Source organism: Mauremys mutica, chromosome 4 (genome assembly GCF_020497125.1).
Source record: "Mauremys mutica isolate MM-2020 ecotype Southern chromosome 4, ASM2049712v1, whole genome shotgun sequence".
NCBI lineage: Eukaryota > Metazoa > Chordata > Testudines > Geoemydidae > Mauremys > Mauremys mutica.
This window is the reverse complement of record NC_059075.1, coordinates 3,414,218-3,429,893: the sequence shown is the minus strand read 5'-3', so window position 1 is coordinate 3,429,893 and position 15,676 is coordinate 3,414,218. Positions and strand designations below refer to the sequence as shown.

The window sequence follows — 15,676 nt, the reverse complement described above, 5'->3', positions numbered from 1 at the left end:
TATATGCAGCTTATTAAAAGACTAAAAGACCACAACTAAAAACTGAAATAAAAATGTAAAACCTTCTTTGAATAGTTATAAAATTAATATAATTAATTAATAGTGATTAAAAACACTTTTTTAATGTGGATAATAAAACCTAAATGAAAAGTTTGAAAGTTTTCAGTGCTGCACTCATGGGTTTCTAAGCAACCTTATAATGTTCTTCATGCACATAAGCTAGAATAATGGCTGGCACTCATGCAAAGAAGCCTGTGGTTCTACCAAGGCACATTACCAACAATGGGATTTGTAGTAGGTGAAACAAAAACCAAACAAATTTCTTCTTGGAATATGGAAAAATAAAAGGGAGAAAAATAAAAGCAGAAAAACAAGTTTTTCTTTAAAATGACATCATTCTTAACATAACAGCAAATACACTTGGAATTCTGTCAATGCTCCCCAAAGGGAGTTGAATATACACAGTGAACTGCCAAGAAAAGGGAACGAATCAAGATTGGTCTTGCCCAGTGTCTCCAAGGCCTTTTCACTATTATAACACAAAAGGCAGCGATCACAGGTTAGGCACTGCACGGAATACCCAACCTTTTATAGAACTGATCTTTAAAAAGGTTCCCAATTATTTTAAAAAGGGAAAAAAATCTCATTCTTCAAAACTGTTCTCAAAAGTCACTTTTCCCCACTAACAACTATTCAGGCACTTTCTAGTTTAATGTCTATCCCTGACCAATTATTAGAAAACACAACAGAAAAGGGAAAATGTGAACATGCGGCATAGAAAACCATTTCACTGCTGACCAAAAAACATTTCTGAAAAGACTACATTATATAAATGTAACCATTGCTGCATGTTGCCCAATTTATAGTTTAGTGCTCCATTTTTTTAAGGTTACTATTCAATAGGGTCTTTGCTAGAACAGTTTCCATGGCAATACATCACTATTTTCTCAAATTGTTCCATTGCTCTTTAATTTACTATTCAATCTGAAGTTTGAACTATATTTTACACAATGCGCAAGAATACTGGTCAAAACTATTTCCTTGCTGATCTACATAGAAATTGTGATAAAGCATTTTTTCTACATTTTAAAAATCAGGAGAAAGGTCTTGACTCAAGGTCACCCTGAAATTATGGCATTCATTTTAGCTGTTAAAAGACTAAACTATTTCCTATTAATCATTTCTTAAATGGCCAAATTAAATTACATACTTTGAAACTAAGGGCATGTGTACACACAGAAGCTAAACTGATTCAACAAAAGGTGTGATGTTAAACAAATTTAGTTAAACCAGTGCAAATTTCTGTGTAGACCAGGATTAAGAATCTGTGACTGTAGTTCTGAGTTGGTAAATCAGCATTGTACCAATGATTTCAATATAGCTATGCCAATTTACTGCAGCTGAGGAAATAACCGTTTTTATTTACTCAATACTGGAGCTTTCCTGTTTAAAAAAACAAAAATCACCAAATGATTAAACATTCTCAGAATGCTGTAAATGAGCACAGATGTCTTATCAAGTTATTCTAAATCCACCTGATCACTAACAGATCTTCTGCGTATTTAAACACAATTATCTACAATAATACTTACCAGGACAAACAGCAGAATGCTCAGAGTTAAGATCTAAACTATTCTGAAATAAATTCCTTGAAGCTTTTTTTCTGCTAAAAAATAAATCACCACTGACTGGCATTCCTTGAGAAGATCTTAATTTTGGAGAATGAAGGAAATCATTGTATGGACAGAACTGTAAGAAAATGGAAAATGTAAAGAAACATTTATTCATATCAATAATGTGCTCAATTTTCTCTCTTTATAAACAGTGGAATCCATAATTAATTACTGTAACATTATATTCAGAAGGCACCCTCAAATAGTAAGTGCCTTCATTTAGGATCTGCACCATTGCCAAGCTAGTCACAGGGCATGTAATTTACTAGAAACTGTGGTGTCAGATGGAGGGGAACAGCACTGAAACCAACAGCCACTGCTGCAGTCCACAAAGGGGGCAGGGACAGGTCAGGAATGAGAATCTTACCCTGGATGCTCTCAATGTGCAACTGTGTAACAGTGTCTCCATGCAATTTACAACTCCCTGCACCCACAAAAAGGTATCTGGCCCATAACGTGTACATTCTAGAACTAGCTATGCTGAATGAAAAGGGCAAAAAACCAGAAAGATTCTCGCCTCTGCTCTGACCCTTACATGCCACTCTGGTGGTGAACAGGACACACAGGAACAACACAGGTCTGGCATAAACCACTACCCTCACAGCCCCAGTGAAAGCAGTATAATTGTGCATGCCGGGGAAGGGAAGGGACATCTACCAAAATTCTGGGCTCTGACACAGCTCAGAGACAGGAGTTAGGAAGCTGTCATTTATAACAGCTCTAATTTACAAGATGGGCTACACCAGCCTCCAGCCAATCCAGAATCTCTGTGCACACCTCTAAGAGGCACAGCACAGAATTGGACTCAAAGTCACAGCTGATTTCTGTAACTTACAAATTGCATTTTTCCAATTACCTTACATTTAAGATAAGCTTTTCTGAAGTGACCCCGATACGATGCTTCATCAGTATACAAGCAGGGATGAAGCAAGAATAAAATCTTTTATGCAAGTAAAGATATTCAATGTTAGAATTTAAATTTTATTTTAAAATTACAAACAGAAAATCAGAGATCTAGATGTAACTCCCCACTTTTATTTTTTATTACTGATGTTTCAAATCCTGCTTTCCAAGAGTCCTGGCTAAACGGAAGAAATCTCAGATAGTCATTTACTGGAGGACTAGAAGGCTCAAGGGACTGATAAATGGGATATGGAGCCTTTTGGTGGCCTGAATGCAGCATACGCTGGTTGCAGTATTGCCAATCCGAAGTGTTATAAATCATAAATCAGACTCCTCCCTCCCCCCCCAAAAAAATCATGAACCCCTACAATCTAAATTTGAGCCTCTAAGGATCATATTTTCAAAGTTTCTTCTGCAAGCATTAGGACTAGATCAGGGGTGGCCAACCTGTGGCTCCAGAGCCACAAGCGGCTCTTCAGAGGTTAATATGCGGCTCTTTGCATAGGCACTGACTCTGAGGCTGGAGCTACAGATGCTAACTTTCCAATGTGCCGGGGGGTGCTCACTGCTCAACCGCCTGGCTCTGCCCCCACTCCACCCCTTCCCCCATGGTTTCTCCCCCTCCCCCTGAGCCTGCCATGCCCTCGCTCCTCCCCTCTCCCCACCAGAGCCTCCTGCACATGGCAAAACAGCTGACTGCAGTGGGCAGGAGGCATGGGGAGGGAGGGAGAGGCGCTGATTGGCGGGGCTGCCAGTGGGCAGGACGCACTGGGGGCTGGAGGTGGGTAGCAGATCGGGGGCTGCTGACATATTACTGTGGCTCTTTGGTAATGTTCATTGGTAAATTCTGGCTCCTTCTCAGGCTCAGGTTGGCCACCCCTGGACTAGATTAATTTTTTTAACAAAATATGAGATTCTCATGTAATTCCAGGAACTGAGGCTTTAGGAAAACACTAAATATGAGAACGGCTATAAAATTACAAGAATTGGCAACTGAGTTGATCACTGCATAGTGATCAAAAGCCAGTCTATATGAAGAATAAGGTGGTCTCAGTCTAGTTCCCAGTGAACATGTGTATCACAAAAACTACTATAACTGGCACCTTTGACTTATCTGTTGAGATGTTCGAATAGAGACTAAATTATTCACTCAGCCCTGAAGTTCACAGCATTGTTTGGAACGAGGTATATTTATTAGAGGGGTAGGTAGCATCAGAAAGCGCTCTATTCAAAGTTTTTTGGATGGAGGACTTCATTCTCCAAGTCCAACAAGCCAGCACCTTTCTCAAGCAATACATTCACTTTAGGAAAATCTTGACTTTTAATTTGACTGCAAGTATCAGTTTACCTTTGGGTTTGAATTCTGAAAGCAGGAATCTCAACTCAATTTTTTTCCAAGTCATATTGAATACATGGAATTTCAATTAGTCTGATAATTCAACTTCTCTGCAATTTACAGCCTAGGTTATACATTATAGCAGACACTACCTAGTAAAATTTTAAACGGCACATCACTTTGACTGGATAAATGAGCTCAAAATAGAGACTGCAACCAAATACTGCAATTGTCACTACCTAAAACTTTTACATGGAGAAACTGATCTCTGCATACCTACTATGTAAGCTGTAAAACCTTATAACAACTGAACAAAAGATGCAGTGTAAACCACAAGACAGTGGACAATTCTAAAGTTTATTAAATGTGTTCTGTGGAGAGCGTTACTGCTGTAATAATTTGACAGGTAATAGGGAGTCTTGAAAGTTAGACCATCTTGGCCAGCATACACAAGAACACATTTTGTCCTCATTTACACACGTAAAACTCTACTGAAGCTAAGGAGGGTTCAGAGACATAGCAAAGGGCAGATTTTTCTAACAGATCTGCTCTAGGAATTATTTTGGGGAAGTTCTATGGCCTGTGCTATACAGGAACTCAGACTAGATCACAATGGTCCCTCCTAGCCTTGGAATCTATTAATTTGGCCCAGAATCTGTTCACACAGTGGATAACTGTACCTGAGGTGGTATAATTTTGAGATGTATAGTATGACTGTGAGCATGTCTTGAATTTTAAAGTTAAAATATTTAATTATGTTTCATAAAATGTCTTAAGAAGCAGTTCAGCTTAATTTCTGCAGCTATAGCATGCTATCAAAAGTTATTTAAAGTTTAAACAAAAGCTTGAGGGTTGTTTTTATAGTTCAAGAATATCTGCAACACACTTTAAAAAGCCACAACCCCACCCAAAACAACAAAAACAAAATTATGACACCTCTCTGAAGTGGAAAAAATGTTTAAATTCTGAAGTTTATTAAGTTATCTCTAGTAAGCTGCTTTTCCTCAAAATGAAAAATCCCTTACAGCCTGCATGTGGTAAGTTTGCAGCGAATTCTAGTCTCTCTAAATTCCAAAGAGTCATTTAGCTATTTTGGTTTAAAGTGGAAAAAACAAAACACTTTTTTCAACTGGTTTATGGGGGAAGGTTGTTCATTTTTGTGATACTATTCCATGCACACATGCAAGCATAACAGTTATTAAACTGAAATGGTTTCTACATTTGCTTTTGTCTTTATTAGCCAAAAAACCAAAACCCCAAATTTCATTTTAATTTTATTTTTTGCATTTTATGCACTGCTGCCACACAAACTATACTTAAAAGTTAATCCACAGATCAATTCCAAACCTCCATATTCAGAGGCTGAAAACCAGTCCATTGAAAAAACTCAGCAGCTTAAAACATGACTTAAAATCTTTGCCCAGGAATGAAAACTTTATAAATAATTTATAAGAATTAGTTTCTCTTTTGTTTAACTTGTAGATAATCATCTGGTTTGAGATGTATATCACTGAGATGAGTCTGTACAAGTCTACATGCTTGAGTCTTCCACTGAGACTAGATCCACTTCTAATGAAAGTCTCTGGGGAAACCCAACTTGCTAAAAGTCCTTTGGAGTCACCGATTCAAATAGAATTAAAAACAAAGTAAGAGACACCTCAATTTGCTACATGTCAATTGAAAATAATGGCATGAAACCCTCAATGATGTATAATAATGATAACACATAGCATTATATAGTGCTATCTTCAACATGTTTGTATTCGCCTTATTTGACTAACGAGGAAACGAATACAGAAAGGCTAAGTGATTTGCCCAAGGCTACCAAGAGTCAGAGACAAATCTGGGATTGGAACTCAAGAGCCCTAGTTTCCAGTCCCCTGCTCAGAATACTAGACCAGACCCTTCTCTGGATGAATTTACTACTTTTGAAAATTGTTAAACAACTTTGGAGCTTGAAGTTCAGACAGGAATCACAAGTGTACAGCACAGAACAAGCAATAAACCTAGAACTGCCACAGTTGCCAGCTAAACAGAAGACACAGCTTGGAGAACAGAACTCAAGGCCTTCAGCTCCAATCACAAAGGCATCCACTAGTAGTGCCAACCACAGAAGTAGAGCCCTGCACAGATAAAAATGTGCATCCGCATCTTATCCACAGATATAAAGTAGTTATCTGCAGATATGCAGAGCTCTAGACATAAAATTTGGATCTGCATCCATCCGCGATCTGCAAACATGGTCCATGGATGCAGATATCCGTGGAAATAAAGTGGATATCTGCAGGTTTGCAGGGCCCTACACATAAGGATACTGGGTTCCATACTCCATGAGGAAAATTAAGAGGGTTAGCAAACCCTTTCAACTACCAGACTGTGAAAGTGTCAGATTGACAACTGGAGAACCAGCAGAGAAAAACATATCCTTACCCACACTGTCCAATCTGTATGCCTCAACTCTGACTAGAGGCATACAGATTGGAACAAGTTTTATTGTCATACAGATAGTTCAGCCCTCTTTCCCGTTTAATCTGTGCCCTTTTTGTTGAGATATGGAAACCAGGGTGGTGGTTTTAGTGCACAGATGCTTTTTCTACTGAGAACAAGATACACTTATTTCATAAAACTAATTTCAGAGGACACTGAACAGCTATCAGATTATGTGTGTCATTACTGCCCTAACAGGGCCCAGCCACCAAGTCCCCCAAGGTCTTCCCAACTTAATAAGAAACCCTCCTCCCTTTCCGATTTTCAACTGTATGTATGAACAATGAAGCTACATGAAAATTAAATAGGGCTCATGTGTACTTCTCTTCTGAAGTGATGCAAGTTTAGGGCCCTGCCAAATTCATGGCTATGAAAAACGCATCATGGACCATGAAATCTGGTCTCCCCTCTCCTCCCCCCTTGCGAAATCTGATCTTTTGTGTGCTTTTACCCTATACTATACAGATTTCACAGGGGGAGACCAGCATTTCTCAAATTGGGGGTCCTGACCCAAAAGGGAATTGTAGGGGGGAGGGGGCGCAAGATTATTGTAGGGGGTCACAATATTACCACCCTTACTTCTGCGCTGCCTTCAGAGCTGGGTGGCCAGAGTGACAGCTGTTGGCCAGATGCCCAGCTCTGAAGGCAGTGCCCTGCCAGCAGCAGTGCAGAAGTAAGGGTGGCAATACCATACCATGCCACCCTTTCTTCTGCACTGCTGCCTTCAGAGCTGGGTGGCCGAAGAGTGGCGGATGCTGACTGAGGGCCCAACTCTGCAGGCAGCAGCGCAGAAGCAAGCACAGCAATACCATACCATGCCACGCCACTTCTGCACTGCTGCTGGCAGTGGCTCAGCCTTCAGAGCTGGACTCCTGGCCACCAGTCACCTCTTTCCAGCTTCCCAGCTCTGCAGGCAGCGCCGCTGCCAGCAGCAGTGCAGAAGTAAGGGTAGCAGTACCGCACAACTCCCCCCCCCACCATTACCACCACACACACACACACACACACACACAACCTGATATTTTTTGCTGTTTTTAAAATTAAATAGGCAACTAGTATTGTTTTTTAAATTATTATTATGAACAAGTTTAAGCTTTGTTGTAAAGCATGATGTTTGCCTGGACTGCTCAAGACCTGAATGCTTGTGTAGGAGGAACTCTGAGTTGGCTTCTTAAATACCTTCCTGCTGTTTCACATCTGATACTGCTTGATGAAACATAGGAGCCTTGTCTTATAAACAGGCTTATTCAAAGTGATATAAGCTACGAAAGTGAGATCTTGGAAGAGTGTTGCCATTTTCATAATTCAATAAAAATACTGTAATGATAAATAATAAATACATTGTGTGTAATAAACATGTCACAAAAACAAATTTTATATTTCCAAGTTCACTGCTTTTATAATTTATACTCAGGTAAAGGAGAAAATCCCTGGAAATATTCATTTTAAAGAGTGGGTTCACGAGACTTGACATTTTAGTGAAAGGGGTTCACAGGCTGTTAAAGTTTGGGAACCACTGACCTAAATAAAGCAGCATATGGTCTTGGATATCTTCTAGAAATAGGCAACATCCTCAGTGTTAATTTTTAGAACAACAATTTGCAGCTTTAAAACCAAAATATTTCGGCTGAGTTTCTCCTTTATTTGATCTAACCTGTGTGGCTCGGCATATTTGAAATAACTGATTAGAAGAGGTATTTGTTCTCGAAAACATGATCAGTACTGTACCAAAGAGAAGTAGTCATAGTAATAGGATATTAAGTTTATCTGGAGTCCAAAAATGTGCTTTAACTCAACCAGCTTTGAATGTGTTAGATCTGTGCTGCACACAAATTTGTGTTCATGTAATTAGAGGTGTAATTTTATACTGATTTAGTTTAAATGTTGCAACTCATGTTACCCTTCTTAGCAGTTTGAACCTGACTTACAAGAATTTAGCTTGAATCTGTAAATTTACAGCTACAAGTTGAACCCAAACGTTTTAAAGTGATATATGAGTCCACAAAGAAAAGCTGCACTGGTTTAAGTAAAGTGATTTGTCAAACTGTGGCAACTTGTGCGCAGGCAAGCGCTTTAACACAGGCTAAATAAGACTTTTCAAACATGCCCTGGTCTACACCTAAAACTTTGAACGACCTAGCTACATCACTCAGGGCTGCGATAAATTTCACACCCTGCGAGATGTAGTTAAGCCAACCTAAGCCTAATGTAGACATTGACAAATCTATGGAAGATTCTTCTGTTGACCCAGCTGCCAACACTTGTAGATGTGCAGATTTACTTCAGCAACAGAAAAAACCCTTCTGTCGCTGCAGTGTCTATGCTATAGCGGTCCAGCTGCAGCCCTACAGCTGTAGCAGTGTAGCATTTGTAGTGCAGACATACCCTTAGAATTCATTAGTTTACACATTCCAGAATCCCATCTTTTATCCTTACCTATACAAGTCTTGGGGGGTCAGTAATCACCAAAAACTATACCGTGTCTCCCTAAAAACATTACCACCAGAGAGCTGTAAATATTAAACATTAAACTGATTTAGTAAGCTTTCAGCTACTAAATGGCTCCGACAGTTAATTTTTAAACGAACTCAGCTCAAAGGAATGTCCCTAAATTAATAGTTAAACATATGTACACAAGAGGTCAGATACTCTAAATATTTATGTGATTTTTGTAGTTTGAGGTTTTATTTTTTATAAAATCAAAACCTAAGAATTAAGATTTATCCAAGCCTTTTTTCTTTTTGGTTTTCCAAGTCCTGAGAGAGTCACATCATAAAGAAGTCGAGCTGATCAGCTCTTTCAGTTAGCAGACAATGTCTGCAAGTACAGGAAACAAATGGTCAATTCAGCACTGGCATGAGCACATGCATCTTCACTGAAAAGCATGGAGTTCATGTACTTACATCAAAACTGAATTTTCCCCAAAGGACATGAACATTTATTTTTTCCAAGTATTTAGGACCGCACGGTGTCAGGCACCAGAAAGCAAGTAATAAAAAGAGTCCCTGCCCCAGAGAATTTATAATATAGGTTTCAGACAAGATGCAACTCAGACAAGAAAAGGGGGATGAAACAAATAAATGGGTTGGGATATGAGGATGAGCTAACAATAAAATTAACAGTTTAAAGCAGCAGAATTCTTAGTTTATCTAATCAGCCTAATATTCATTGCTTAAAAGCAGCCTAGCAACTGACAGCGTATCAAAAGGTAAAGGTCCATCACGTTAGAGTGAAATTAAGCATGGCTGTACTGATCCGCTCCTAAAAGTACCCAATACATAGTCTAACAGGCAAGAGGCGCTCATGGCTGTTTCAGGGATTCTCAAACTGGGTGTCGGGACCCTCAGGGGGTCATGAGGTTATTACATGAGGGGGTCACGAGCTGTTAGCCTCCACCCCAAACCCCGCTTTGCATCCAGCATTTATAATGGTGTTGAACATATTAAAAAGTGTTTTTAATTTATGAGGGGGGTCGCACTCAGAGGCTTGCTTTGTGAAAGGGGTCACCAGTACAAAAGTTTGAGAACTATTGTCCTAGTTCTCTCTCCTCTAAAGATCTGCCCTCCTCTCTCTCTAGGCTTCTCCCTCAAGGGGTTACTTGTTATTTTCTTACACTGGAAGTGCAAGGAAGAGGGGTGGGGAGTACATTACAAGTCACATATAAGACATCATGCTCTATCAGTTCTAGCACAGTTTCTGTAATTGTGTGGATAACAATTTGATACATTCTATACTAGTGGTTGAACTGTACCCAGCACTTCACTCAGAACATGGCTAAATGAAGCAGATCTGGCTTGCATGTTGTGATTATGTGCATCTAGGTCAGAAATGGACTCTTCAGAATCACCAGAATTTGGATGATGACTCTTATTCTGGCAAGTACTTAGCAGTGTATGGGTATAATGTTATGTGGGGAAGAGTTACATTTTAATGTAAAGTGAGTTATGGTTGAGGAATTTTCTGGTTCTTCAGCCACCCTTCAAGTAAGAGTGGACAAGGGGCACATGAGGTTACCAGAGGTAGAGTGTGACTGACAAAACCTTCAAATTCAAACACCTCAAAGTCATCACTCTGCCTTACAGACAACTAAAACATAATAGTCAGACTATAAAATGGAAGTGAGGCAGACAGTTCTAAGTCACGGGGAGGGGAAAGACAGGAACAGAAAACATTTCCAGAGGGGACTGAGTGTCTCTGGGAAAGGCTTAGGAGATGCAGAACATTCTGTTTTTTAAAAATCTAATTCAAATACAGTCCTACAGGCTGCGTCTTCACTCTGGAAGATAATACTATCATACTAACCACAGAAATCTGAACAGCAGTAGTGAAAGCAAGTAGAGTCTTTTTAGTTCCACTGAACAGCGCCTTGGCAAAGCCTTGAACAGCAAAAGTAATGGAGCTATCTGCAAGCTCATGAAAGAGATATTACATTGGTCTACATCATGTTCAGAATGATGATTTTGCAATCCAAAGGCTAGAAACTTGGATGCCTAAATCGCACCATGGATCTAGCCCCAACTGCCACTTAGCAACTAAGTCCAATATTCAGATCCTCAAAACCCCCAACTCAACTGCCACCTAACCCCGGTAGAGGCCTGAAGTCCCCAGGAACCCATGTTTCCTTTATCAGAGGGGGAGCCGTGTTAGTCTGGATCTGTAAAAGCAGCAAAGAGTCTTGTGGCACCTTCTAGACCAGGGGTGGGCAAACCACGGCCCACGGGCCGGATCCGGCCCCTCAGGGCTTTGGATCCGGCCCGTGGGATTGTCCCCCGTGGTGCTGCAGGCCCCACACCGGTCTCAGAAGCGGCCGGCACCACTTCTCTGCAGCCCCCCAGGGGCGGGGGGGCAGAGGGCTCCATGTGTTGCTCTTGCCGCCAGGCACTGCCTCCCGCAGCTCCCATTGGTTGCGAACGGGGAACCATGGCCAATGGGAGCTTTGGAGGAGGTACCTGGAGGCGCGGCAAGGGCAGCGCATGCAGAGCCCTCCACACCCCCCTTCCCCCAGGGGCCACAGCGCTTTCTGGAACGGCGCAGCGTGGGGCCAGGGCAGGCGTGCAGGGAGCCTGCCCTGGCCCCGGTTCGCACCGCTGCCACCCCAGAGCCGCTTTAGGTAAGTGGCACGGGCCGGAGCCCGAACCCCTCCTGCACCCTGCCCCCCAACTCCCTGTCCTACGCCCTCTGCCTGCACCTCCCACCCCTCCTGCACCCCTACCCCCTGCCCTGAGCCCCCTCTCGCACTCGGCACCCCTCCTGCACGCCAACCCCCTTCCGAGCTCCCTCATATGCCCTGCACCCCTCCTCTGCCCCAATCCCTTGCCCTTAGCCCCTTCCTGCACACCACACCCCCTCCCACATCCCATACTCCCTCTTGCACCCCAACCCCCGCCCCTGCATACAATTTCCCCACCCAGATGTGGCCCTCGGCCCAAAAAGTTTGCCCACCCCTGTTCTAGATTAACAAATGTATTGGAGCATAAGCTTTCGTGGGTGAATATCCACTTCGTCAGTTGCACTCTTTGTTGATGTTTCCTTTAGGCATCTAAAAATCTGCCACTGGCCATGTGCAAAGCCACCTCAGTCCTGATGCCCACGTGCCTCGCTCACGCCTAAGCCCCGACAGGATCCCCCAACTAGGCATTCTCCTGCCTATTTCATCTGCAGGGCCCAATGAAGAAGGTGTTCTCAGAAGTTACCTTACAGATCAAGCCCTAAACCTAAACAAAGTGACAGCACCGGCGGAGGAGGAAAAGGTGGCCCCCTTATAAACTTTAGCCCAGCACTGAGTGCGCTCATCCAGGATATAGAAGTCCTGGTTTCAAATACCCTCTTTGCCCAATCTGGAGCAGGGATGTGAGAGTGCACTAACAATTGGGCTATGAGATATGCTGGGGTGGGTCCCTCAATCTCTCCTGTTGAAGCCATTCCACTTCATGTAAAACACTTAAATACTCATTGGAACAGAGAGCTGAAGGTGGATCTCCCACAGGCCAGGTGAGGGTCCTGACCACTCAGCTAGCTACTGAGTCAGCCTCACTCTGTCTCTGGACCAGTGAACATATATACAAAGTGAAATGGTTTCACCAGGAGAGAGAGAGACCTCCCCACATCAGAATATGCCATGGGTAGATTCCATTGGCAGATTTTTTTTTTTTAATAATTTCAACGAATATTGATTTTTTCTATTTGTATCATTGAAATTTTCAATTGGGCAAAATCATGGGGCTTAAGCATTTTTTATGTTTATCAATTTACATTTTCACTGTTGTGGGAAATTATACGGGTCAGACAATTATTTAATGACAGCAGACGTTGAGATTTAAAAAGTTACAGCTTTATAACCATTAAAATAAACTGTCAACATCACATGTCCAAATATACAGAGTAAATATAATTAAATCAAACTAAAGGTCTCGCACAGCATTTTTCTTATTTTGCCTATCAGTAAACTTCAGTTATTACTGATAGAAATATTTTTAATGAGTTTGTGGGTGTACGGTGAAGTTGACATTTACAACAAACAATTAAAATCTAATCCTTCCAAGGCTATCCACAGGCTAGTGGTTAGGGCACTGTCCAAAGATGCAGGTTCAAATCCCTGTCCACATCAAACAGGGGGCAAAGGGAATTTGAATCTGAGTCTCCCACATCTTGGTGAATGCTCTAACCATTGTGCTAAAGGGAAGAAGGGGGCACCACCTCTGTCTTTTTTTTCCTCCCTAGCAAGAAAGGTTTTAGGCACAGAACTCCAGATGATGTGAATCCCAGATGGAGTTAGGCCCCCAAGTCCCTTTCAGAGTCCAAGCTTAGGCCACATCTCACCCAGGTATTTCCTAATAGCTACTTCAGACAGCTCAGTCCCTGCTCAGCTTGCTGGCTTTTGTTGATCCCATTCTTAGGCACCTAACCCACCCCATGCATTATACAGAGAAGGTGGGCAGCTAACTCAGGACTGAGGAGTCCATAGGCAGAACCGTGCCTAAAATTAGGTACGGCAACACTGAGCCTAAACCCCTTTGTCAATCCAGCTCCTTGTATTTTAAATACAATTTTATGTTGTGAAGAAATTTTGGTGCAGCTGTAGGTTCCTCATCTGCCACACACTTTTTCAAGTTCTAGTCTACAAACATTTTAGGTGTGCCAAACACCAAGAGGAAAACAGTGCATTTACCATGGTACAAGATGACATTACTAAGAATGGTGGGATAAATATAAGAGGAAAGCTTGTGCAAAAAATTTTAAGGTTTCCTGCGCAAGTTCTGTGTAGAATAAGAAATTGTAGTGAATAATTCACTACCATCTGAGGCTGTTTCTCCAGGTCAAAGCAAGCACACTGATGGGGCGGTGTGGGGAAATTTTACACCATTCCCGCCCATACTTTACTGATTCTGTGGTCAAATGGAGGTCTTTAGTCTCAAGTGTTATCAATATGGCCACATTTGCCCACTGTTTTTTGAGAGTCGATTTCCCCTTTGAGGGCTCCCTCTAATCTACAGGCATCAAATATGTCCACTTTTGCAAGCACATTCGCTTTAAAAAAATTGGAACCATTTCACAGCAACCAGTTGTGATGTCACGGAGAGGATTGTCTCTTCAAGCAGTGAACAAGAGGTAATTTCTGAAGTTCCACATTCATGAAAAGTTTCCTAATTTTAAAAAAGGTGAAAGATTTGTGACACTAATACATACCACTGTATACAACTTGATTTCATTTACAGTTAGTAATTACCTATACAATTAGCATTAATAAAATTGTTAGTCTCAGAAACAAGGACAAGAACTGAGTGAAATCTCTTCTAACCCACAGAGATGATCTCTGCAGGTCAGCATTAAAACCCTTACCTAGACTATCTGTTCTGTGGATAAATATATGACATCAGTGCCCAGGACTGCCGATCTGAAAGTTTCATCACATACTGATTAAGGAATGTGCTTCTGCATAATGAATCTCCCCACTTTTCAATTTCTCAGTGGTTCTATATCCATTATGCAGGGCAAATTAGTTAGAGGGAAAAGCTCAAGGTAGTGAAACATGAGTAAAATATGGAGTTTAGAATAGTTACATGACTGAAAATTAACTTTTAAATGGCAAACTTATTCAGTGGAGAGAATTGTTTCAGTAAGACTGATTTTCTAACCAGCATTCATTATAAGTTAGCTTTCTAGATAGTAACCCATGCTAAAATTAAACAACCTGTTTAATTTAAGAAGTCTTAGCAGAAAGGCAGACTTTTCATGAACGTCCAACAAATCACGAGAATGGAAGGCTGTCTAGTGCAGAACTAAAGGGGACTTCAGATGACCTTGGATAAGTCACTAATTTATGGATGTTAAACTCAAATTCAGGGTTTGTCTGATTTAGACTAGGATTAGTGGGAGTATTAGCTATGCCTGACCTAAAACCTTTCCTACTCAATGCAGGCTCTCATACTGTCAAATGCAACTCAGGTAACTATTGACATGACCTACGCATTTAAATATTCTGTAGTTGAGCCTACTGACAAAAGCATCGGGTATAAGAGCACTCCAGAACTCTGTATAAATAACCAGACATGAAGTAGTTTATTTTGCACTGTAGGATCACCGTCATGTTCCCTTTTCGGTTTATATCTGAGGAGCTTTTCCACTTAGAAGGAAACCAACCAGTTTCCTCTTGAGGTAAAAAAAACAAGTGGATTTTAATGACAGGAAATCTGGTTTTTAATATTCCTAACTCTATCACAGACTGTACTTGACTTTGGCAACTCACTTGGCTTCTGCATGTCAGCTTCCTTATCTGTGACACAGAAGCAATATGACCTATATCAAAAGGATCTTGGAACTTCGTTCATTAAAGTCCAGCCACAGGAAGTCTGTTCAAAAACAGACTTCAATGAGAAACTGCAGAACTGGAATTAATTTGCAAACTGGACACCATTAAATTAGGCTTGAATAAAGACTGGGAGTGGATTTGTCATTACACAAAGGAAAAACTATTTCCCCATGCTAATTTTCCCCCTACTGTTATTCACATCTTCTTGTCAACTGTTTGAAATGGGCCATCCTGATTATCACTACAAAGGTTTTTCCCCTCCGTCTGATAATAGTCCATCTTAATTGATTAGTCTCATTCGAGTTGGTATGGCAACACGCATTTTTTCATGTTCTATCTACCTATCTACCTACTGTATTTTCCACGGCACGCATCCAATGAAGTGGGTTTTAGCCCATGAATGCATATACCCAAATAAATTTGTTAGCCTCTAAGGTACCGCAAGTACTCCTTGTTCATTAAATGTTT

At 41.2% G+C, this 15,676-nt stretch overlaps 1 protein-coding gene across 1 annotated transcript in view; it reads right to left on the bottom strand.

Moving 5' to 3' along the window:
* The window catches only part of TOGARAM1 (TOG array regulator of axonemal microtubules 1), a 74,077-nt gene that overhangs the window by 56,037 nt on the left and 2,364 nt on the right, over nt 1-15,676 (bottom strand). The window contains exon 3 of the mRNA XM_045012729.1: nt 1,593-1,749. Coding sequence (XP_044868664.1) covers nt 1,593-1,749 — 157 coding nt within the window. The remainder of the gene's footprint in view (nt 1-1,592; nt 1,750-15,676) is intronic.